General features: G+C 41.7%; 1 protein-coding gene across 1 annotated transcript in view; it reads left to right on the forward strand.

Moving 5' to 3' along the window:
- Nucleotides 1–67: 67 nt before the first annotated feature.
- The window catches only part of rtn4rl1b (reticulon 4 receptor-like 1b), a 194,646-nt gene continuing 169,299 nt past the window's right edge, over nucleotides 68–25,414 (forward strand). Inside the window, 1 exon segment of the mRNA XM_038694037.1 lies at nucleotides 68–901. Within this exon segment, the coding sequence (XP_038549965.1) occupies nucleotides 889–901 (13 nt within the window). The 5' untranslated portion in view covers nucleotides 68–888.

The raw sequence follows: 25,414 nt of genomic DNA on the forward strand, positions 1-25,414 counted from the left end.
AGATAGGGACAGAGGCAGGAATGGAGCAGGATGCTGCCCGGTGGAGGGGCTGAGGCAGTACAACATACTTTCTCCCTCCTTGAGCGCATCAACAAGCTCTGATCCATAGGTGGAAAGCAGAGAGATCTTCACAGACAAGAGCACAGAAATGTAACAATTGCGAGTGGAGAGAAGAGCTGAAAAGGGGGGGGATTTTAAGGAAAACGAAGGCATCAGACTCTACATTATTAAGGAGGATTTGAGGAATCTGCGTTTGTAATCCGACATCAGAGGCGGAATGTGAATCCAAATAACTTATGTTAATAAGAGATTTTAACGACTGTGATGCGATTTGAACGGCTCTAAAGCACCGAGAAAAGAATTTTTAGGTTGGCCTCTTGAATTTAAACATCTGTCGTTTTGGAGGACTGCTCGTGTTCACCGTCGACCTGCCCCCAGAACTGATTTGCAGAATCTATGGTCATTTGCGCCTGAAGAGGAGTTGCCTATCAGAGGTTGTATCGGACTACTGTGCGTTTGTGCTCATCACACACACAAACACACACACACACTGGAGTTATCATTATTTCGGACTGAGGGGATGCTTTTGGTGCGTCTGTTTCGTAACGATTGTCGCCTAATTTCCCAGACCCGACTGAGGTCTGCCAGACTCGGTGGATAAGGAGATTAATGTTTGTTGTTAATGTTTATCACATCCACGGCAGTCTGCAATGCAACTCAATACAGTGGTTCGCAAGAAAATCCTGAGGAGTGACAACTGACATTCACACGACAAGCCACGGAAGCTCCGGATCAACTTCAAAACTAAAGCGCACAAGTTTGAAGTCTGGAATATAAGAATAGATGATTCTCAGAGGACAGAAGACGAAATACACCTAGGCCTACAACATGTTCAAAAGGGGTAAGTCTCAACTTTAACACCCAAATTAATTGTAGCTGTTTTATTAATTGCCTAGCATGCAGCCTGTAAGACGAATTCTGCATATGCATAATGTTTATCAATCCAGTGCTGGTACTTTTTACGCTTATGAAACAGAAACATTCATAATGCACCACATTGCCCCGCAGATGTATTATTACAGATGATGCGCCATTTGAAGCGCATCTTTAATTTGCACAACACGCACTGAAGGTTTCTGGGAATTAAATATTCATCTGAGTAAGGATACATGGGGATGACATATGATATTAATACAGCTAATGCTGCACTGCAGTTTATAAGTTGTACCCGGGACACAAGGCTATCTCTAAGAGCAATGCACTCTACTGAAGCATTATTATTTGCTGTGTGTCAGTAGCCTACATCTAGATGTGATGGATTAAACCGCAGTTCACAAGGTTATTCTCCGCTGGCTACACACTATATGAACACTCAAGACCTTTAGCACCTTATATAAAAGGTAATAGCTCCTCAAACTTTTAATATCAAGATCCCCCAGAAAGATAGCCTTCATAGTACACCACAGACTCATATTTGATTATCTGTTGTCCTGTGGAACAGTTTCTTTATTTCTAGGCTTTTATTGGCAATGCAGGGGATGTCTGACAGCAGGGAGAGTAAAACCTCTAATGAGAATAGATTACAGTAGGCTAATACATGCTTCCATTGTGGTATCATTGAGGGAGTGAAATAATTGTGAAATTAAATGGTTCCTCATTTTGCTGGGGCCCCTGGAGCCCCCTCAAGGACTACTGGATGTCCCTAGACCCCACTTTAGGAACCACTGCATTAGATCAAGCATTGCACATCACTTTGTCATGCGTTAGAACCAGACTAATCTTTTGTTGTGTTATTCCATAAAGTTTATATTTATATAAAACATACTCAAACCTTTACATAAACCTCACACGCAGATACATGCTTGGCAGGGGTCACCATACAACACTTACTGCTTGTGTTATATTTGTATTTATTTAGTATTTCGTGTGAAAAACCATCTGTTTAGAGTGTGTGTGTTTCTGCTGGTGGCCTCAGGGGCAAAGAAAAACAACATGTTTTTCTCGCTGCCATCAGATCGATTTTTGTTGTTCCAATAGTCGAGATGAAACATACCATGGTGATGAGTGCTTATAGGGCCTATTGTCTAAACCTGCATCCTGACAGCTTCTCGTAACTAATCTTCTTATCATTTATGAAAAGTGTTACATCTGGATCTTTTGGGAGAACTAGCATGAATCATGATCTGCATTCCAGTAAAGGCTCTATATTGTTTAATGTATGAGCAAACATGTTTGTCTCTGTTTTGCGTCAAACTAATGGACATGCTGGTAAATGCTGTTACTCTTGATAATGCATCGTTATCATTAACTGATCCTCAAGGAGACGATATCCCACAGCACACATTCATATTCCATTTATGTTGAGGGTTAAATGGAGAGCTAAAAACAGAGGTGATTGGCATTTGAGGATTTGTACTCCAAACATGCTCTATGCCTGCTCTGTCTAAGGTTTTTGTATGTGAATCAACTGTCTTACCACTGCATAGTGCCGGACAGAAAATCACTTAATTCAAGACAAACGACTTCAAAGTACAGATTTCACCAGTCTGCCAAAAGTGCTCAGTATGCCAGCATGTCGAAGTCTACAATAGTGAGGCAGAGATGCGTCACCATTGGCAGGAACAGCGCAGAAGTTCTCCAGTGAATTTGAATTTTTTTGCACCTAAAATAACACATTCTGGGGAGCCTGGCTGCTGCATCAGGCACAGCATTTACAGTGACAGGTCCACCATTTACAAACTCACAGAAGGAAAGTGTCTTAGCTGAAACACACTGTCAGCAGCTCTCAGGTTAACCTCACATTGTTGCTAGCTGTGCCTAATTACCATGTTATTTAGGTGGACACAGATTGTATGATGGCCTTTTGGTTCACACTTTGTCTTATGGCTGCTCATCTCTTGATCTGTGAGCCATGAGTTTGTACAGGTTGATTATTGCTTATAACATCATATGGTCGTGTCCATACCATCCTCAAATATGTCTACCTGTGTACAACATCAGTTGTGGTGTGTATTCAACTGTAGGTGAGATAACATATGCCTCTTATCTTTGTTTGAACAGTCAGGTGGTGATCCTGCTTGTCCCTGTGTGTCTTTTCTATATACATTGACTACATGCGTGAGTGAGTGTGTGTCTGCGTACATGTGTACATATATTTAGTCATCCAAGCATACATGTCACTCCATCTCTGTCTGGGCTATTCTGTCTATCTTTTTGTCCTGCTGTTACAATTTCTCTTTCTCTCAAATCCAGTCAGCCATAGAGTAAACGCTAGGGATGATCTGTCAGAACAGCTCTGAGATGGAAAGGAAGATATGTCCACTGAATATACCATGCTGTGACGTGCTGTAATTGCTGCTACATGTTATTCAGGATTACTGGAGGAGGCTCAGCTCAGTGCTTCAGTTTATTGTCCTTTTGGAGTGTGCAGTGTTGTGCAAATGGTCCATGTAGACAAGAATAGATAGGTATGCAACTCATATACTTGCTGAAAAAGTAACACGTGTCAATGTGAGACCCCCCACCCCCACCCTCCACACAAAGATAAACATGCATACACATCCTTGTACTTCTATCATGAGGAAGCTTTGCTGATCACATTAAGTCCATATACTCCAATGAGTTTGTATGTTTTAACCCATTTAATACAAATGTATGTCATAGATTTTCTCACTCCCACAGGCAGCCAATGTTTTCTATTCATTTCAGAACAATATGAAAATCAATTTGCAAACACTTGAAAAACATTGCTTGAGAATATCACACACAACATGAATTCACCTTTAATCCCTTCCCTCATTGGTGCATGGTGATGCTATTGCAGGCAGAAGCTATTTTTAAAATCTTTTTTTTGTTTGTCGCAAGTACATGTCAAAGTGTATATGAGATTTAAGCTTTCAAAGCAACTTTTTAAATGCAAAACAAAACTGTCCCTCGTTCTACATTCACCACACAGTGACAATGTAACCTGTAAAAATGTAGGCACCTAAATTTACGTTATCATGGATTACTTGTCACAAGCAAGTTGTGAGTCTCTACATGTAGATCTTCATATTGTACTGGTACTGTACTGGCATGAATAAAACTGATGGCTGCATAGAACAGTGTGCTTTGGCTGTAATGTAACATTTACATTATTTGAATGTAACAGGCTAAAACATGCAAAACCACTGATAAGCAGCTTTAGGCATCCGCTCTACATACCTTACTTCCACCCTTATACTTGAACTCATCAACCATCCATCCATCCATCGTCAACCGCTTATCCTGCATACAGGGTCGCGGGGGGCTGGAGCCTATCCCAGCTGACATTGGCGGAAAGGCAGGGTACACCCTGGACAGGTCGCCAGGCCATCACAGAACTCATCAACCATAAATCCAAATTCTTAACCTGAAATAGGGCTCTGAAGGGCTCACAAAAGCAGAGGGGTGTGCGTGTACACACATGCACACATGCACACACAAATATGGTAAGGTTTGCTTTTTGTAAGTGTCAGACTCACAAGATAAGACTAATTGGGAAACGTATTTGTATTGACTTCATTTAACGTGATGAGCATTTGTAATGGAATTTTGCTCAGAGAGAACAAAAGGGGTTGTAAGAACACTACAGATCATGCAAGCTTATGTTTGTACACACATCAGCAACTGCATAAATACTAATTAATTGAATGATTTCATGTTCTGTCAAACATGTAATCTAAAACAAAAAAAATGTTCCTTAATCTTCCATCTCCAGTGATTGACAATATGCATAGATAATTACTTGTGGTGATTATGAAATCCTGCAGCATTTAGGAATCATATTTTATAAATCAACCACAATTTCAATCATTGACTTTAAAGTAGCACATGTTGTTTTCAGTACCAGCAGACAGGGTTGGAGGATTTGCCATTAATGAGTTCAGCACAATGAATGCAGCGCAATGGAAACACCTGTGGCATTTGCTCTTCAGCCTTCCACCTCTGCTCAGCAGTGCAGGAAGTATGGTCTCATGGACGTGTGTCGATGGCGTCAGAGCGGCTCTTCAGCCAACACAGCTCCAATTCGGCTCTGCACAATATCTAATAACCACAGACGTGAAGAGGCTCCTCTGTTCTCTTAGGAAGATGCTTTTGACCAAAGGATGATATGACTCATACACATCAAGTGCTATGTTGATGATTATAAAGCAAAATATGGAATTCATTCAAACAAACGGTCTCTCTTTGTTACCAAAGGACAAACAGAGGCTTTTCCTGTGTAGACACAGGCAAGGCCTGAAGCGGACACCATGCAAGTGATTTGATATGACAATATGAATTTGCACAAGAGCAATAAGTTCACATCTGTCTCTGTAATATGTTTCTAACTTTAAGCCATCGTCAAGGCCCAGAGAGAGTTCTATTTAAAGAGAATAGATTCCCCACTCATATTATGATCTTCCTAATCCTCTCACAGTGTCAGCCTTCTGCTATCACTCCTTGTCAACTCTGCATTGTTATACTTTTCAGCATGGCTTGTGTTTTCATGCGGGTGAGAGGCAGTGTGGACTGATGACTGAGAGTTTGGAAGAGAGGCGGTTCGAAGAGAAGTGAAGAGGATAATGTAGAGAGGAGCAAAAATCTAAACCTTAAACTGATCCGCTAAATCTTTCTAAGCCAGTTAAAAAATAGAAAGCAATTCTGAGGACAACATTTCTCCTGTCTGACACTTGTTTAAGAATGCAAATTTTAAGAATGGTAGAATGGCAAATCAAGACATCAACTAGATACAGGAAAATGAAATACATAATCATAACCTCTAGTGTAATAGGATAAGGCAACCAAAAGGTTTAACAAACTGACCCATTGGTAGAGCCAGCCCAGAGTAATTGACAGAGGAACATTACCAATTATTGGATAGCTGAGTCACATTTATTATACTGCCACACAATGCACCTTGGCTGTGTCAGTGCATTCCAAAAATCTTATTTAGCCAAAGGAGATTGTTAAAATCCAAAAGCCATTTATTTAGTGTCCAATACTCAGGAGTGTTTCCATGGAAGCCTCTGGCACTTTTTCACCACGTGACAGCTAACAGAACATGACAAATAATTAACAAGAGTGTGTGTGTGTGTGTGTGTGTGTGTGTGTGTGTGTGTGTGTGTGTGTGTGTGTGTGTGTGAAGACAGCACTGACTGGTGTGCATGTCACTTTTTTGCCATGTATTTTGTTTATTTTTTCCGGGAGCCATTTTCACACTTACCTAGCAACCATTTCATACTGAATTAGGGCATGAGGGCTCTGAGTTCAGAAGTGGATGCAATGCTCTTATGCAGCTGAGGACTCTCTTATTAATGCAGTCTGAAGAGACATCTGAATGATTAAATCCACAGGACATTCTGACTTGGAAGAGTCAGAGGTGAAAATTATAGAACATTCATGAAAAATCTGTCCACCTACCATTTGCCCTTTAAAAAAACCCTGATTCTTGTGCAAACTCCAGCTCCTAGGCCTTTGTTGTGGAAATGAGATGCAAGGATGGTCATTAGCAGATGATAATGAGGTGAAAGAGACAAACAACCTAAGCCCTGTTGGTTTTTATAATATTAATAATTAATTTCTGATTAAGTGGCTAATTGGAGTTTAAAGGTCAATGTCATTGAGAATGCCATGGATCTAAGAAGACAAGAAGAAGAAGGGGGAGGGGCAGAGGGAGACAGTCCAGGAGACTGTTGACAGTAATCCCATGTGCTCTCCTGTTACTCTGACAGCTCTCCCCCTTCCTGAGCCATTCTCCCCAGGCGACATTGCCTTTGTGTGCTGAGGACAGCAATTCAGCTACACCAGCACCTGGGCATCTGCCCTTTTGGCATTGAGAGTTAGCAAGTTCTCAAGATGGAGTGGTATATCATCGCAAGATAGAGTGAAGGAAGGGGAAGAAGGGAATGTCTGTCATGTACATATGTGCTCTTTATTATCAAGTTAAGAAAAGGACAGGTTTCTAATTTGGTTTGACTGTGAGCTAACAAGCACATGCATGTACACACTGACATACATACTCTCCTGTGTGACATTAAGTCTGAACTAATCTGACTCTTGGCATTGATTTGTCTTGTTTATTATGCCTCAGATTAATCTCACACTAACCATGCCACAGTCAAAACTCATTTATTTCAAGATGTTTGACGTGAAAACAATGGCTAATTCATTCTCCAGAGTATGCAGGTTTAAAGATGCGTCCAAATGAAAGTTTCTGCTCTGGCTGCTGGGTGAAATTAAAACACTCAGTGGGAAATGTGATGAGGAAAAGTGACAACAATCATCTTTCCTTATTCCAAGCCTTTCCACTCACCTCCTGCTCCACAGCTCCACGACAGCCGTCCCTGTTTTTAATGAGACAGGCTACTGTCACAGTCACATCCGAGCTTAGTACTTGTCATATCTGCCGTGTCTGTGTTCTGGCAAATGTTATCTGTACTCATACGTCTGTCACAGCTCAAACTGACTTTTAAGAACAGTCAGGGCTCAGGTAATTGCTGCAGCCTGTTAGGATTAATTCTGCCCTGCGATGTTAATGCACGCTGTGGCCTGTGATATTGGAACTGCAAAACCACTTAAAACTCAGTCCCACTCTAACCTACTGCAGGGTGATTAGGCTAATTGTGGGTGCCATTGCAATCTTGTTGGCTTGGATACAGATCAGGAAAAAACTCTACGGCAACAGAGTCAGCACGGACCTTTCTTTATTTTAATCTACTTTTTTTGAAGGATTACTGTTTATTGAACTATTCCTTGAAATCACAGTGAATCAATGGAAGACAGGCTGGCCCTAGATGTTGTCTCATTTAAATACTAGAGGAGGACAAGAGGATTTGCTCTAGAATCCAAAAGATAGTTGAAGAGAGAATTGGATAAGTATTATTTAAAAGGCAGGACTGAGACACATATGGAGTTGTAGTAATTACAGAATATAGGCCAAGGTCTTTTCCACAATCACACATCTTTTTATATGCAAATCCCTCAGAATTGTCTTAGAATGGTCTTAAATTCCGTCATTTATAGCGGCATAACCATGTTTTGACCTTATTAAGGCTCATACAATAGGGATAAGAATGGATTGGAATTACCAGTTTCAATTTACCCTCTAGTTTTTTTCCACATCTGCCTAAATCAGAGTCAAAAATGTCCTGCTGTGTTCACAGCCTACCTTCATCAAATTGATATCTATTTCTGGTTCAGAAAGGACCCCTCTCACACTCTCTCCTAATGTATTTCACTGCTCTGAATGAGAGTGAAGTCCTTGACATTTGTCTGTTTTCCTTCTCTAACAAGCATTGCTCTTCAGCATTGGCTCCCACTTCCATTCCACACCATTCAAGCTATTAAGACCTTGCATCATAAACTCTGGGCATCAAACTGACAATAGAGGTGCAAGGTGCTGTTTTGTGTCCCAGAGATAAGCATGTTAATTATTCCAGTACTTGCTGCTTAAGAGTATGGAGCCCTTTCAGGACTCAAATGACATGCTAAGGTGGATTGTGACACATGGTGCGTGCAGTAAGATTGTTTAAAGTATGTGGGTATTGGCTGCATCACGTCCCTGGACTCCTCAACTTACGTTCTGGTGTAGGGTTTTTTTGGCAAGAGGTATGGCCGGGGAGAACCTGTTTTAAGATGGAGGAGTAGAGACAGTAGTGAGAGGTAGTGAGACCAGTAGCTGGTCATTTTACATTCCAATCACCTTGATCCTGCAGAGTTTCAGTTATGAAACACTTTCCTCAGGTTAAAATCCAGGTGCCTTTCGGTATAAGATGAAACACCTTGGAAAGCAAACTACTCTCAGAACATTTTGTCATCTTGTTTGTCGCCATCATTTTGGAACAAAAAAGGGACAGATGTTGAAACAGAGTGGTCTTAAGGTGGAGTAAGGCCAGTTTGTTTGAAAACACCATCAGATTTTCTTCCCCTGGCTGTGTAGGAGTAGTTTTTTTGTTGGAAATTTAATGGTGAGAAAAAGGGGAAAGCTCAGAGCTGTTTTTATTCTGAAGAGAGGTTTCCACCCATCTGCTATGGTTGGCAAGGGACCTTGAAGAGAGAGCTACATCCTGCCTTGCCTGCAGTCAAAAAAGAGAAAGGAAGCAAAAGGAAAAAAAACAGGCTAATAGATCGTCACTACCATGTATGTTGTGTCTTGTAGCTGCTGCTCCCAGTCAAGGCCTCAATCACACATTGCTCAATTCCCATGTGAGGCCTGGGAACACAGAGAGGCCACAGTCTTACAGCGAACACTGACACTATTCTGCCCCAAAACCCCAGTATAAGATCACTGTCTAAGCCATGTGTGCACCCCTGACAGCTCCAACCCTTACAAAAACTACCAGTCTCTTCATTCCCCAGATGGCCTGCAGCAGCCTACAGTTTGCCCTCAGCAATCACGCTAATATGTCCCCAGCCCCAATGCAGAGACCTGCCTGACATTAAAGTGTTGTTTGGAAATGGAATGTAATCCAGAGAGTAAATATAGCAGTTGTCATCCACTGCCTGCTCTCCAGTGAAACAATAAACAGAACATGCTGGCATAATATAGACTTGTTATATAGCTGAGCTGGGGTTACATAAGATTTATGAACTGCCATGGTGGTAACAATTCTATGTAAGGGGGATTGATAGTGCTTGGTGCTAAAACTCCTCTGGCTGGGACATTAACTCAGCAGATTTGTCCCTGTCTTCACAAGCACAGCCTTGTCAATTATTTAAAAGAACAAAACAACAGCCCAGAAAAGACAGCACTTGGTGTGTGGAGCTCATTTACACATCTCTATTCCCAGAAGTGTTCATGCGTTTAGGCCATAATAAGAGCTGGTCTTTCATCCCTATGTGTCTGTGTGCTAATTCACACTATTGCCAACGTGAGTTCCCTTATCCCTCAAAGACGAGGGCATCAAGGGAAAACAAAGAGTCACTGAGGAGAAGGTAACAAAAAATGTATTATTAAAGACGTGTTTAGTTGCTCACTTCATGGGAGCAGAAGGAGGCAGAAGACTTCATTATTGTAACAGAGAGATACAGGGCCAAAGAGAGCGGGAGAGAGCGCAAGGACAGGCATTAGGCCCTGTCAGGGCTCTAATGGAAGAAGCAGGTTTTTTGTGTCACGGCTGCTCTCTCCACTGATGGATGGGGAGGTTAACAGTCTCTGCGAGTTAGGTAGCCGAGTGCACATCATCCTCTGGGGCCACTTTTAAGAAAGAGCCCTCCTGTAGCTGCTGATCAGTCAGTCAACCAATCTGAAGTTTTAACTTTTAACATAGCTTCCCCACATTGTGATAACAAACTAAAACCTGGTCACGTTGTCTCAATAGCATGTTTTGACATGTTATATGTGGTTATGTTTGGCAGCCTGCATTGTTTGCTCTACTTACATCCCTTTACATATTCACACAGTCTCTTTGAGAGACCACAAAGTATGCCAAAGAGTTATAAGGTAGATGACAGCATGCATGGCAGGTATTAAATTGGATTTCTTTCTAAACACACTGAGATTTTGTTGCAGGTCAAAGGGAAGTTAATAGATTCTCTGACATTACAATCAAAAGAAAAAACAAAGTGTTGTTGTATTGGAGAGAGGGTAAAAGGAGGAGTGAAACACTAGGAGGGAGGATGGGAAGTTAGGGAAAATGAGATAAAGTGGGCTCTTACTCTGGGGACTATATAAGCCCTTTTCCACTGCACAGTACCACTCGACTCGCCTTTTTTTGCTTTTCCATTGCGGAAGAGTTGAAACTGTACCTGCTTCCATTTACTTTTTTCGTATCACCTCCGTCAAGGTTCCAAGCGAGTTGACAGTTTTACGAGAAGTGATGGCGGAACAAAAATGTGCTTGAAAGTTGAGGAGCTCCGCAAGTGGCAGCGGGGGATGCCTGCACAGAGCCTCACAGACCGCTGCAGCAACAACGGCAGAGGAAAACACAGCTGTAAGGTTTTCATACCGCTTATCTGTCTTTACATTCTGAGTAAGGTTGAAACGTTTTAACTTACATAGAGAAAGCTGTGTGGATCGCTGGTGTGTGTGTCGCATTGAACATTACGTTGCGGCAGTTGTGTGTGGTGTTGCTATCCTACAAGCTACATTGAGGGGTACTAGCTATGGAAAACGGAGCACGGCCAAACCGAGTCAAGTCGAGGCGAGTTGAGCTGGTACTGATAATGGAAAAGCGCCATAAGTGTACCTGAGATGGTGTCATTAACATGAAAAAACCCATTGACCCCTAAAACTGATGTCCATTTTCCATGGACCAGTGCGCATGAGGCTATTCTACCTTTTCAAGGAACAAGCAGCCTTTTATTATGAGCATTTACCCATTTAAGTAAAAGCTCTGTTGAACCAGGACATTAACTCACACAAAAACAAAACATGCTTGTTAACCATGACACTGAGATAAAGGTGTTAAAGAGGTGGTATTATGCTTTTTTCCCCCCCTTCTCCTTTATAGAGTTATATACCTTTTTTGTGCATGTAATAGGTTTGCAAAGTTAAAAAGCCCAAAGTACAGCCCAAAGGGAGTTCCCATCTCCCCCAGAAAACACTGCTGTGGACTGCTTGAAAACAGCTTGTTTGTAGTCCAGCTGTTTCTCTTTCATCCCTGTGACGACACAGGGATGAAAGCTAAATGCGCCTCATATCGCTCGCCAAGCTGCACACACCTCCTCTCCCTTCCAAACACTAGCTACCCTCCAGGCAGTCAATGGACATAAAGTTGTTCCTGTGATGTAGAGACAGAGCTTAGTTAAAACTTTATGAATGAAAGATAAATTTTTTACAGATTAATAACTCACCACTCTGAAACTCTTGCTCCAGTAAATGTTGCCTAGCTGGTCAGCAACATGTGGCCTACCGCTGAATCGAAGCTGTTTACCAGCTTCTCACTGACCCATCCTTCCCTGCTTCTGATTGGCTAGTAGTCTTTAACTAGGAACTGCGCATGTGCAACTCCCAACAAAGATCATTTAGAGACAAGATGTATCACTCCATAGCAGAAACAAGCGTTCAACACACAGTGAAAAGAGGAGCTGCAGCAATGTGCAGTATGACAAAATATTGTGTTTTTTGAAAATTAAACCATGTAAATCTGTTCTGGTACAACCCCTAAATAAGATTTTTAACCTGAAAATTAGCATAATACCACCTCTTTAAGCCCATGTGAAGACAGAAGATTGATGGAAATATGGCCACAGGAAAGGCCTATATTCATATATCCATATATATCCATATTATCTTGAATTGAAGTTTTTATGTAGTTACATTCTCTAACATAACTTATATACAATACTGTACTATACTATATACTATATACAATAATATAGGGTTAGTTCTATCTCATACAGGCTCCACCCTACTGGACTCTATGGATACTACCTCCTCCAATCACACACACGCACTTGCCCACTGAAACTTTATCGTGCACGTAGCTGACCAATAGGACGTCGCTACCGATACGTGTGTGACGTATAAATAGCAGTGTCCCTACTGCCTCAGCATCCTTTTTTCTTCAGCAAATGGCTGCTCACTAAAATTGTGGAGAGGCAGACTCAGGCTGGTCTATCCGCTGAGGTTGCATAGACCATCCATGCGGCGGGCAGTCTCCACCACGTCTTGCTGTAAAGCTAAGTGGTTAGGCTTTCAGTGTTGATGCATTGAGAGGGAGACGGATCTGCCTACCTGTTCGGTGGGATTCGTTTTCTCTTTCCTGCAAGGTCTGATGGAGAAGGGGTTTTCGCGCTGCAGCTATCTCCCCTGTCACAGGGGGTTTGGTGACAGAACAGTCTTCACCCACTCCCTTGTGATACGCATTCTGCAGGGTGCGAGAAGACAGCGACCAGTGTCGTGTCGCTCGGCGCCTCAGTAGAACTTGCTGCTTGTGTTGATGACTCTAATATCTGCACCTTATGAGCCCCTGGCGCAGTCCTCATTGAAAATGCTATCTCTTGAACAGCCCTGCGCCTTGCTCTCACCTCTGCTAAGAAGGTGAGTGAGCTGTATGCCTGTCGATTCACCCCAGCTGCATGCTGGTTTTTGGTGTCCACAGTGCAGCTGGATTGAGACACCTCCTTTGGAGCATGGTCAGGTCCAGGACAATAAATCTGGATGCTTTCTACCCCCCTACCCCACTTAGGGTGCAGGGAGGTGAGAGTGCATCTGTTGTGTCCATGTGTGCTAGGCTAACATCCTATGTACAGCAAACAGCCCCCATTCGATGCGCTGGTCAGCTGTTCGTCTGTTTCAGTGATAGTGCAGTCAGTAAAACCCTGTCCAAGAAGAGCCTGGCCAGCTGGCTTTGTGAGTGAATCTCCCAAGCCTGTACACAGGCGGGAACAGACCCCCCTTAGCGGTGCTTACACATTCCACTCGGAAGTGTGGAAGTGTCTACGTCCCGTTTTCAGCGGGGTGTGAGTTCAATTCAATTCAATTCAATTCAATTTTATTTATATAGCACCAAATCACAACAACAGTTATCTCACAGCGCTTTTCATAAAAGAGCAGGTCTAGACCATACTCTGTGATGATATTTACAGAAGCCCAACAGTTCCCACCAAGAGCAAGCACTAGGCGACAGAGGCAAGGAAAAACTTCCTTTTAAGAGGCAGAAACCTCGAGCAGAACCATGGCTCAGGGTGGGCGGCCATCTGCCTCGACCGGTTGGGGTGAGAGAGAGAGAGAGAGAGAGAGAGAGAGGGATGTAAGGAGAGAGAGAGGGGAGGGAGGCAGCCTACACAATATACACACAGAGGTACAGACAGTGAAGGTAATGTTGCTATAGACTAAATGAAAAATGGTACAGATATTTATAATAGTGTTAATGGTAACCATCGTAATGTTAATGATTATAATAACAATAATAACAATAAGACTAGCAACAATAGTCGTTGCAGCAGAGGGTGTCGAGCAGGAACACAGGGGCAGCAGGTGACCCGCAACCACAGATCCAGACTCCACAGCTCCAGAGCCAGAAAACCTGCAGGAAGTGATAGGAGAGAGGAGAGAGACGAGAAAGCACAAGACTACCAGAAAGGGGAGAAGTTGTGTTAGTAACATGCAATAATGGGATAAGGTTGCATACAGAGGGAGAGAAAGTAGAGGAGAGAGGAGCTCAGTGCATCATGGGAAATCCCCCGGCAGTCTAGGCCTATAGCAGCATAACTAAGGGATGGTTCAGGACTACCTGAGCCAGCCCTAACTATAAGCTTTATCAAAGAGGAAAGTCTTAAGCCTACTCTTAAATGTGGAGATGGTGACTGCCTCCTGAACCCAAACTGGAACCTGGTTCCACAGGAGAGGAGCTTGATAGCTGAACGCTCTGGCTCCTAGTCTACTTTTGGAGACTCTAGGAACCACAAGTAACCCTGCATTCTGGGAGCGCAGTGCTCTGGTGGGGTAGTAAGGTACTATGAGCTCTTTAAGATAAGATGGTGCCTGACCATTAAGAGCTTTGTAGGTAAGAAGAATGATTTTAAATTCTATTCTGGATTTTACTGGAAGCCAATGCAAAGAAGCTAAAACAGGAGAAATGTGATCTCTTTTCCTGGTTCCTGTCAGAACACGTGCTGCAGCATTCTGGATCAGCTGAAGAGTCTTAATGGAGTTTTTCGAGCAGCCTGATAATAAGGAATTGCAGTAATCCAGCCTAGAAGTAACAAATGCATGGACTAGTTTTTCTGCATCATTTTTAGTCAGGATGTTCCTGATTTTCGCAATATTACGTAGGTGAAAAAAGGCGGTCCTTGAAATTTGCTTAATGTGAGACTTAAACGACATGGCCTGATCAAAGATAACTCCAAGATTCCTCACAGTGTGCTGGAGGCCAAGGCGATGCCATCCAGGGAAACTATATCTTTAGATAATGCGTCACGGAGGTGCTTAGGCCCCAGAGCAATAACTTCAGTTTTATCTGAGTTTAACATGAGAAAATTACAGGTCATCCGGGTTTTAACATCCTGAAGGCACATTTGAAGTTTAGCTAACTGATGAGTTTCATCTGGCTTGATCGATAGATATAACTGAGTATCATCTGCATAACAATGAAAGCTTATGGAATGTTTCCTGATAATATTGCCTAAAGGAAGCATATATAAAGTGAAGAGGAATGGTCCGAGGACAGATCCTTGAGGAACTCCATAAGTAACTTTGGCGTGCATGGAGGACTCATCGTTAACATGTACAAACTGAAATTGATCTGATAAATAAGACTTAAACCAGCTTAGAGCGGTTCCTTTAATGCCAATGAAATATTCCAGTCTCTGCAATAGGATCTGATGGTCAATGGTATCAAATGCAGCACTAAGATCTAATAAAACCAGTACAGAGACAAGTCCTTTGTCTGATGCAATAAGGAGGTCATTAGTAATTTTCACCAGTGCTGTCTCTGTGCTATGATGAGCTCTAAATCCTGACTGAAAATCCTCAAATAAACTATTGCTCTGTAGAAAGTCACACAGCTGTTTAGCAACTGCTTTCTCCAGAACCTTAGAAAGAAATGGAAGGTTAGATATAGGTCTATAGTTGGCTAAAACATCCGGATCAAGTTTGGGCTTTTTCAGAAGAGGTTTAATTACAGCTACTTTAAAGTACTGTGGTACATAGCCTGTTGATAAAGATAGATTGATCATATCTAGTATAGAGGTGCTGGCTAAGGGTAGAACATCTTTAAGCAGCCTAGTCGGGATGGGGTCTAAGAGGCAGGTTGATGGTTTAGATGAAGAAATTATTGAAGTTAGTTGGTAAAGATTGAGGGAAGCAAAATAGTCTAAACATGTATCTGGTTCTACAGCTGTTTCTAAGGTTCCTGAGTTAAGAGATAAGTCGGTGCCAATTGAGGGCAGGTCTTGGTGAATTTTGTTCTAATAGCTAGAAAAAGCTAAAGTTGAAGGGATCTGCACAATGGTATCTTGGCCCTTACTGTGCCAGTTTGTGCATTTCTATCTCTTGGATATGTTGGGCTCCTTCTCGGGATCCAGCTCGCAAGTGCGACCTAGGATCTGAAAAGTGAGGATCTGGTGACTACTGGGTGTAGAGGGGGAACATACACTGGCAGCGCCTGACGTTTCAGTGAGAAGTAAGGGCAGTGCAGGTGTTAATGGTCAGGCCAAGCCCATATCGGTCCAGCGACCTTCTCAGGGGTGTCTCACCATTCTGTCCCTCTACTGGACTCTATGGGTACTACCTCCTCATATAATGAGATAAAATTATTTAAAAGAAATCCCTGTAAGCCAAAACCTCAGCTATCCCCCTGTTCTGAATGCTTTGTTTTAAACTCTTTTTTCTACTAACAGCTCAGTATGATGTCATTCCGAGCCGGATTCCCATATATGGTCATTTGTTCCAGGCAGAGAATTCTGGCCACGCCCACAAAGGAACATGCAGCCCTATCCCTGCTACACATTAGAAAATGGCCAATCAGAAGACTGTGGGCTTTTCACATATCAGATGGGGTCTTCTGAAGTAACGAAGGTTACGATATGGTAACCCTAGTTCTATAAGCACAGGCGGAGCCCTCTACTGGACTCTATGGGTACTACCTCCTCCGCCTGAGCTTTGGTCATGTTTAACATGAACATCTGACATTGTAACATTAAAGAAATGCCAAAAATATGAAAAAGCATAATAGGTCCCCTTTAACAAATATAACACCTGGGGAAACAAATGCAAACCAAACAATTTAATGGTTCCATCTAGTGGCTGAAAGAATAATTATATTCACAATTTCCAAATATTTTCTTTGATGGTGCTTGAAGCAACAAGATTGCTTTGAAAGTGTGCCGTTTACAGGTAGGTAAAAGATAATAATTTCATTCCAAGAAAGAAAAAAGATTGGAAGAAAGAAAAGAGAACGAAAAACATAAATGATCAGTTAATATGGAAGAGCTGAAAAGAAGCCGTATCGGTGCCCCCTCCTCTTCCTAAAAATGAGAGCATGCATTCTGCGAGTTGTCTTCATTTCCAAATTTCACACCTTGTTCATGATGTAAACATCATCTTTGTCCCAAAGTCTCTACACAGTAAAAGCTACATGATGTGGCATCGAGAAGATGGCGCGCCCACAGCCCAATCTGTCAGTGACCCTCACAGCAGGCACCGCCACACACACACTCCACTGGTTTGCAACTGTCTGTTGTTGAATGCATACATTTAGTCTTCTCATCTCTTTACGGTATACCTCGGCTTATGAAACCAATGCAATGATGGAACTATTATCCTGCTGATCTGAATAGCTCTTGGCGCTGTGTGGGAGCAGCTGGGGCGATTGGGCTGCAGGTGTATATGCACAACACACACACACACACACACACACACACACACACACACACACACACACACACTGTCTCTCTCTCTCTGTTGCAGATTCACACCATTGTTGTTACATCTGTGTATGTATGAGCCCTCTTCAGCTCTTTGCCTCCCACCTAGCAGGTGCAAGCACTTCTATAGAACTAAAAGGCTTCAGCTTTCTCTCTCCATACACTACTCATCTACTCATTGTGGCCCACATAGTCCTCCTGAAGAATGTGATATTATGATTACGTATGTGAGAAACAAAACAGTTTGTACTATAAAGTTATGTTTTGTTTCTGTTTACACCACACTGTTGTGTTAAATAATAAGTTTCAACTGTGAAAGCATATCTTTCAGTGAAACTTTGTTCTGGTTCATGTGATTACTCATATTGCTGTTGGTTTTCCGGCTGTTGTAGACTCAACAACTGCACTTTAACATGTTCAAAGTTTTGATCTGTAATATGTGTTGCACATCTTGACAATACAACACAATGGTAATATTTTAAGTGGAAAATTTGCTGACTAAGATGGTGAGTTGTATTAAGAACTTCCCTTCAGCGTTCTGCCATGTCACTGTACTTTGTGCCAGACCAAACGCTATGCGTATTTGTAGAAAACCTTGTCAGAATCCATCCATCCATCCATCGTCAACTGCTTATCCTGCGTACAAGATCGCGGGGTTGAAGTTTGGAACCTCTTTCTTCAATGTATAGTTGATATGGCAGAAAAATTAAAGATAAAATAAATAAAGATGAAAATATATAGAAAGACAGCTCTGATATCCAAACAAAACAAGCAAAATAGGTCTGTAGTGAGATATCATATAGAGTAAGAGTTACATTATACAGAGTTGGAGTTTATGTGTTGAATGAATATTGTAAGAACTCTGAAATGCACACACATTATTTAATTTAATACAAGAAATCAAAAATATTTATATTTTATTTTAAGATATCACACAAAGTCTTGCTCGATTAGAAAAAGAACATAAAACAATTTGTCAGACCAATTTCAAAATTCAAATCCCAGAAAATCTCCACAATAAATTTTCTTTTGATTTTAACAATGATTGCAGCTTTTGTTATTACTAAGTGATGCACTTCCTTGTGTGAAAATTAGTCTCCACTTCGGAGAAGCAACAAGGTTGCAACATCAGTCTGGATTTGTGCTGATTCACAGCCAGGTCTGTTTCCTCTGTCTGCAGTCAAGCTCAGCCCTGCTGAGTGCATTCCAATTCTCTTCCTCTTCTATGGCTTATGATTAATAAGACAAGTCTAAGAAGTGTGCGTGTATGTGTTAGCATTTGTGTTTCAACTTATGCTAGGCAAAGAAAGTGGGTTTCCTTGAAGAATGTCTGAACATAAAGGCTGTGACCTCTCAGCATCAGTCCTGTGACCTTGCAGCTCAGCATGCTCAACCCCTGCAGCCCAGTAAACACTCCAGCTTTTCTTCAGTCACAACAATAAATAAGACGTTGTTAAAAGGAGATAGAAGTATGAACAATGAGCCAAGGTATTTTCTGTCTGGTCCACCGTCTCTTGCAGAGCCTGCAGAATGACGGGTTTCACTTTGATTGCAAATTTGTAAGGACTAAACAGGAATCAAAGGTCACAGAAAAATATTATCCCAAGCAGCATAAACACAATCTGCAGACACACGCATTCAACAATTTGTTTTTGACAATTTCTTATTGTCCCATTTGAAGCACGACAATACATCATAGATGTTGACATCATTCCTATAGAACATTATCCATATAAAATAATCAGATGTAAGAAAAACAAGACGACAGACATGCTATGTGGAGGTATTTGAAATATTGCAGTGTCAACACAAACCATTAGATCTCAACGCAGCACTTCCTCTCTTTCAAGCCTTTCTGGCAGGGACAACTGTGCGTGCAACCTCAAAATGAATAATTAATGTAAATTGGAATTGTTAGCAAGAGTGGCAAAATCACAAGGGCTCAGACTAATTGGCAAATGTTTTTTTTGTTTTTTTCGCTCACTGCCTTGTTGCCAGTGTTAAGAAATTAAGAACAGTGCAACATAATGAGATGTGGTTTGGGCCATGGTTGGGAGAAGTAAAACAACCAACTAAACTGATTCATTTGAGACAAAATTAATTAGAATTTAACTCTACGTTGAATGCCAAGAATTGTCTGAGAAACCATACAGCTTCCTCAACAAAATGAAAAATTGAACCACGATAATTGTAACTTTCATTTAGTTTGGTACTTGAAATGTGTCCCCAGGTACAGGTAGGGCACAGTCTACCACCCACAAAGAGCATTTTCATTTGATTACTCAAGCATAACTGCACATTAAATGAAGACATTATAGTGAGGTAGACTGTTGCTTGAGAATACGTGAGTGAGTCAGGGTCATAAATAACAAGTAGCACAGCGATTCTCTATGCTAAAAGAGATCTCTTTACAGCATTATTGTCAATCATTAACAATATCTGTGGAGCAACAAATGAAAAAGGATCCCGGTAGAATTTGATTTTTCCCCTGGTCATCCACACACCCCCTGCAGTGGTTCTATGCCCCCCTTCCCCCCAGGAGGGCCTGCCCCCCAGTTTGAGAACAACTGCTTTACAGTGATAAGCAGTGTAACCCTATAGCAGTCTTTTTAGACACGTCTCCAGACTGGGAAATTTTGTACATAGAGTGTTGTTGGATTCTTTTCCTCTCTGTCATTTCATTGGCTTCATTGCTTGCTGCAGATTTTTTCTCCTCTCTTCTTCCTGAATTATTAAAAAGTGTTGTGATTCCCTGTATGATTGTGAATCTGGGGCTGCAGCTCTCAACTGCGCAGTCACATTTGCTTGTTTTTCTCACTCCTCACAGTGTTCACCCTGTCTTTTCCTGTGCTTTCTCACTTGGTTCACAAGCCAGAGCATGATGCTGCAGTCCTCACACCCCAAATCTCACCTTGAAGGGGCAAGAGGGGGGATTTCAGATGATGAATACTCAAAAAGTGTCTGCCCTCGTCTACAGAGCGAGTATTATTCGTCTGAATCTGTATTCAGGCCGGGGTGCTTTTCACATGGGAGGGAAAAGGGTGGATATTTTTCTTTCCCATCATGCACCAGCATCAGGACCCAAATTGGCACGGAGGGTTGGGCAGTTTCTTCAGGGTCTCTTGCTTGATTCCCTCTAAGGGAAATCTGCCAGGGGCATCCATTCACCACAACACACATGGCTGTTGTCTTCTCAAACATAACCAAAGACCCAAGAGACCATCACAGTCATCACACCCCGCAGCTGACCTGCCACCATGGCCAACAACCCCACCTCTTCTGTTTTTCACACTCCTTCAGATTCCCATGGCTGCCAAGCTTGACATGCCAATGACTCTCTGGCACTGTAGAAAGCACAGTGGCTGCCCTGAGAAAAGGTTATGAAACCAGCTGCCAGCAGATGAAAAATTCATGCAGTGTTACCATATATTTGAGTATCCCCCCACACCCCCTTCCTTCTCTCTTTCTTGATGATGCACAGATGACCCACAAGTCAGACAGCACATGGGTCTGGGGCTCTTTTGTCTCTGATCTGTGAGAGAATATTAATGTAGTGTGTGCTGTCTGTGATGGCTCAAATTATTCAGTAAAAAGAGGGATCTTTATCTAAGTCCACAAGCACTGGATTGTAGGGATTGTAATGTGGCACTGGCTGGATGTACACTCTAATAGGCTAGTGCAGAAAACAGGAGAGGGATCCTCAGAGAGCACGATAGAGGAAGATATGGAGTGATGGATAGAAGAGGGATACGGATGGCTAAAGAAGCCTCTTTCTATAGCCAAGAAGACTCCAAGCTATAGCTGAGCTACTGTAGTTGTTTTTAGTCCTCACTTGCTGAGTTACTTCCAGTGCACATGTATCTCTTCACAAATCTTTAGTGCTGACTGTCTTGCCTCCAAACTGATGTGTTTTTTTGACTTGCAAGACCATAGCAGACTTGCTGTTTACTGGACGTTTACCATTTAATGAGCTCAATAACTTATATATGGGCAGAACTTTAAGAGCTCTAAAGGCTCTGTAATCATGATACAACCATCAGAAAATAAATTATTAAATAAATACTATAAATAAATATAAAGAATTCTATTGCATTTAAGCTCGTAAAGCCAGTATTACATTGCAAAGTTCTGTATGTTGCAGTATTCCATAAGTGTGAGATGTGCTACTCTTCTGTCATACAGGGCTTTATTCATGGGTCTCTTTGCCCAGTCCTTGGAAATATTTCTTTGAAACTACAGAAAGTTCAGGATTACAACTTGATTCCTTGAATACATTACATTTTGCCAATGAGAGCTGTCTCCTTCCTCAGGGCACACAAGGCGCAAATGAACCAGATTCCCTATACTTTGGCAAGGTAACCTTAGTCAATCCAACAGTTTGACCTGTGGGTGTAGGCAGTGCATAACAATAGATAAACTACAAATGTAAGTACCTCCATGTACCAGATCTAGTTTGAAGAGGGGATTTGAAACAATATTTCAACCTTATATTTGACCACTTTTCCGTAGTTTGAAATGTATGCGTGGCACACCATACTGGGCTGGGTAAAGCTTTATGCGTGGCACAATAATAATAATGTATTTCTTTTGTTTTATTACATGCATTATACAGGCAGGTGAAGGACAAAGCTATATAATACTAATCTATAAAATAACTAATACTAAAAATAATACATATCTTGCAAATATCAATTTGCCAAACCAGCTTCTAACCCATTAAAGGACAAAGTTGTTTTTGTCGGTTTGGTTGTTTTATACTTTGTGTGCCCTGAAAAAGGAGACAGTTCTCCAAAAGGCATTGGCACAATAAAATGTACTGATGGAATCACGTTGCCATCCCGAACTTTCTTTACTTTCAGTGAAATCTGTTATAAAATGGATGTTAGGCAACAAACAAGCATAAGAATTATGGACAAACCTGAGCTGACGTTTGGCAACAACACGTGTTTTAAAATGGGCTTTCAGTGCTGTACATGTGCCATACGTCAAAAAAAATGGCACCAATATATTATACACTGCTAGGAATTTGAAATCACATTTGCTTTAAGTATTACCTTGTTCAAGTGTTCAGTAATGGGAGGTTTTCTACAAAAACACAAAGGGGATGAATTTAGTATTGAAGACCACAGGGATTATGAATAGTAGTTTAATGAGGCAGTAGGTGGATGTAGTGGGACTGCGCAGCCCAAAGCGACTCAGAGTGGAGTCCTTTATTCCGATCAATGTATGGTAATGAGGGAGAAACAGAGGTTGTCCAAGAGAGGGATTGGAAAATGAATACAGGATTATAAATTGTTAAGGCAGCTACAGTAAGGAATTGGCAACATAATGATTATGCTTTTGAATGAGCACTGAAAGACTCAGGCACCCTGCAGTACTAAATGTCTACCTGTGATAATCAACAGGCATCCCAGACAAGGCCGTGCGTCTTTCAAAGCAATTTTAGATAGCATCTATCCATGCACGCTGCCAACAGCATGTTAATGTACGTTCAAGCCAGCATGCACCTAATCACACCCCGACAGGAGCAGAGAATACTGAGCTAGATCATCAGAGGACCAACTAAATCAGAGCTCTGGAATGAAATCCAGAGCCCTCTCCTTCCCAGGGCATGCCTCTAGGGCTGGATGTGTCCACAGTGAGGCAGTCTGTGATCAGCCTTGGCTCAGAGAAGACTACTGTATGAAGCCCATAATGTGGTGGTTGGAGGTAATTTGGGACAGGTGTGGTATTAAGATGGTGTAAGGAAAGTAAGAAAGTTAATGGCAGAAACACAGAGACTGACCTTCTCCAACCAGTTTTCAGGCTATAAAGTTCCTGTATTGCTACTCTGTCAGATGATTTATACTGTTTGATCGTTCTTTAATCTCTGTTTGGTTATCGTTCAAGCTTCTCCCCACCTCATAGATCACCACTCTGGGCTCAAGTTAGCTCCCCCTTCTCCACTTATCCCCCCTCCCTTCCTTGTTTGTCTCCCGCGCCATCAGCTACTGCGCTTTGCAGAGTGGAGAAAACACTTGTTTTGACAGCTATGATAACTGACTAAATGTCATCTGTCTGGAAGAAAGGGATCTGCAGTGTAGTATTGGAATTCAGTGCACTCGCTTTCTTTCTCCCCTTCCCTCCTCTCTGCTGTTTTTGTGTGTGTGTGAGAGTGAAACAACTAGGGGTGGGCCCTGCACAGTGTGATGTGTTGGCTAGCTGAATGTGTGTTTGTGTCTTTGTCCCATAATGTTTGCCTATGTCTGTCTCTCAGATAGAGCGAATATATGAGCTATTATGTGCGAGTTTGAATTTGCAGTTGTGTGTGTACATGGAGCTCAACTACAAATGGCATCTTGTTGAGAAAGATAAATGAGGTCTCTATGTTTTGACTTTCGCCTATGCCATTACTTGTTTCCACTGTTTACTCACATGCAAATGTAAGCTTCCCTACAAAATAATGAAATAATGCAATCAAAAAGCACTCCATTGTGAGTGTCATAAACCTAGGCTTAATATGAGGATAATAGCCTATTAAAATTCACACACTTTGATGTCTCATGAGAGACAACTTTAATAGAAATGACCAACTGTAGAATACATTATTTCACTTATGTAGAATTGTGGCATACTGGAACATAAAAATGTCCTACCTGTTAAAACCACTGTCAGATTTGTCATCAGGTAGTCAGGAAGCAGGGGAGACACTCTGCTGACACTAATATAGAAGAGATATGTGGCATTTATGTTGTGAATTGCCTCAGACTTTTCAAATATTGAAATAATGTGCTCCAAAATTCATGATGTACCTAAATATGGTGCGATAGAAGGCATCTTGGAGTTAAAAGAACCTTGGGTTACTGTCTGTGTCCTTTCTATGTAGGCTCAACAGGCTGGAGGACAGAGATATGGTGGGGAGAGAGCTGTGCTATTAACTGGCATCTAAAAGACTACACTAATGTATATTTAATGGCATCCTGATCGCCAGAGATGCAAGAAAAAGTCAGTACAAAACTAATTGCAATCGCCAAGATCTGTTTTGATTTACTGACAATATGCTGATACTATTTAGTTATGTTTTATGAACGTTAATCCAAGACTGCATAATTTTCTTGCTTCCAGGGACATTATGGGGAATTAAAAACAAGTGGTCCTCCATGGCCACATTCGAAGGTGGGGCAAATAGCCTGTCATCACTTCCTCTCTCTGATCTCTCTCAAAGAATTATGTGTCTTTTGAATTTTTGTAGTCTCAACACGATGAATCATACAAATGGTGAATAACTGGAAGGGATTCATGGTGTTGTACTCTGTTATACATTCAAAAGGCGATGGTAGTAGTGTGATGAATGAAAAAAGAAAGATTAAGAGAGAATCACATTCTGACTAGTTGTACACCTCTGCACACCTGGCCACCTGCTGCATACAGTTTAAGGATTGTTGGATTGTCTGACAATTGTCTGATTCAGCTATCAAGTATTTTGAGGCCTTCATCTTAAAGTTCCAGAGTGTAAGTTTTAGTGGCATCTAGTGGTGAGGGTTGCAAATTGCAGCCAGTTGCTCACGGTGCATTCATGTGCTCCTCGGATGGTCCCATTTCCCGAGTTGTGAAGTTGTTATTCTGACTTCAGTGTGTGTTCATGTGCTCTTAAGTTGGAATGTGGAATTAACATGGATGCTGCAACAAAGATGTGTTGGATGAGCATTATCAGAGCATATAAACAATACACAGACATCTATTTCACTCTACATTGACAGCAAATGAACCGTTATATCCGTATTACAAATTACATGTTTGCAAAATATTATTACATTATAATGTTTGCACAAATCAAAGTTCTGTATGTCCCATGTACACTTTATTTCTCTTTTTTGCAATAAAGAATTAAGGAGGGAAAAAAAGATTCTGATTATTCCTACACCAATTAACCTAGCCTGCATGTCTTTGGATAGTGAGAGGAAGCCAGAGCACCTGGAGAGAACCCATGCAGACACAGGGAGAACATGCAGACTCCACACAGAAAGGCCAGGGCACCTGGGGTTTGAACCCATGACCTTCTTGCTGGGAGGCAACAGTGCTAACCACTGCATCACCGCACTGCCCTGCTTCTTCTTCTTCT

This window comes from Micropterus salmoides, unplaced genomic scaffold (genome assembly GCF_014851395.1).
Source record: "Micropterus salmoides isolate LMB-PRFRI ecotype aquatic unplaced genomic scaffold, ASM1485139v1 Ms_hic_scaffold_3, whole genome shotgun sequence".
Classification (NCBI taxonomy): domain Eukaryota; kingdom Metazoa; phylum Chordata; class Actinopteri; order Centrarchiformes; family Centrarchidae; genus Micropterus; species Micropterus salmoides.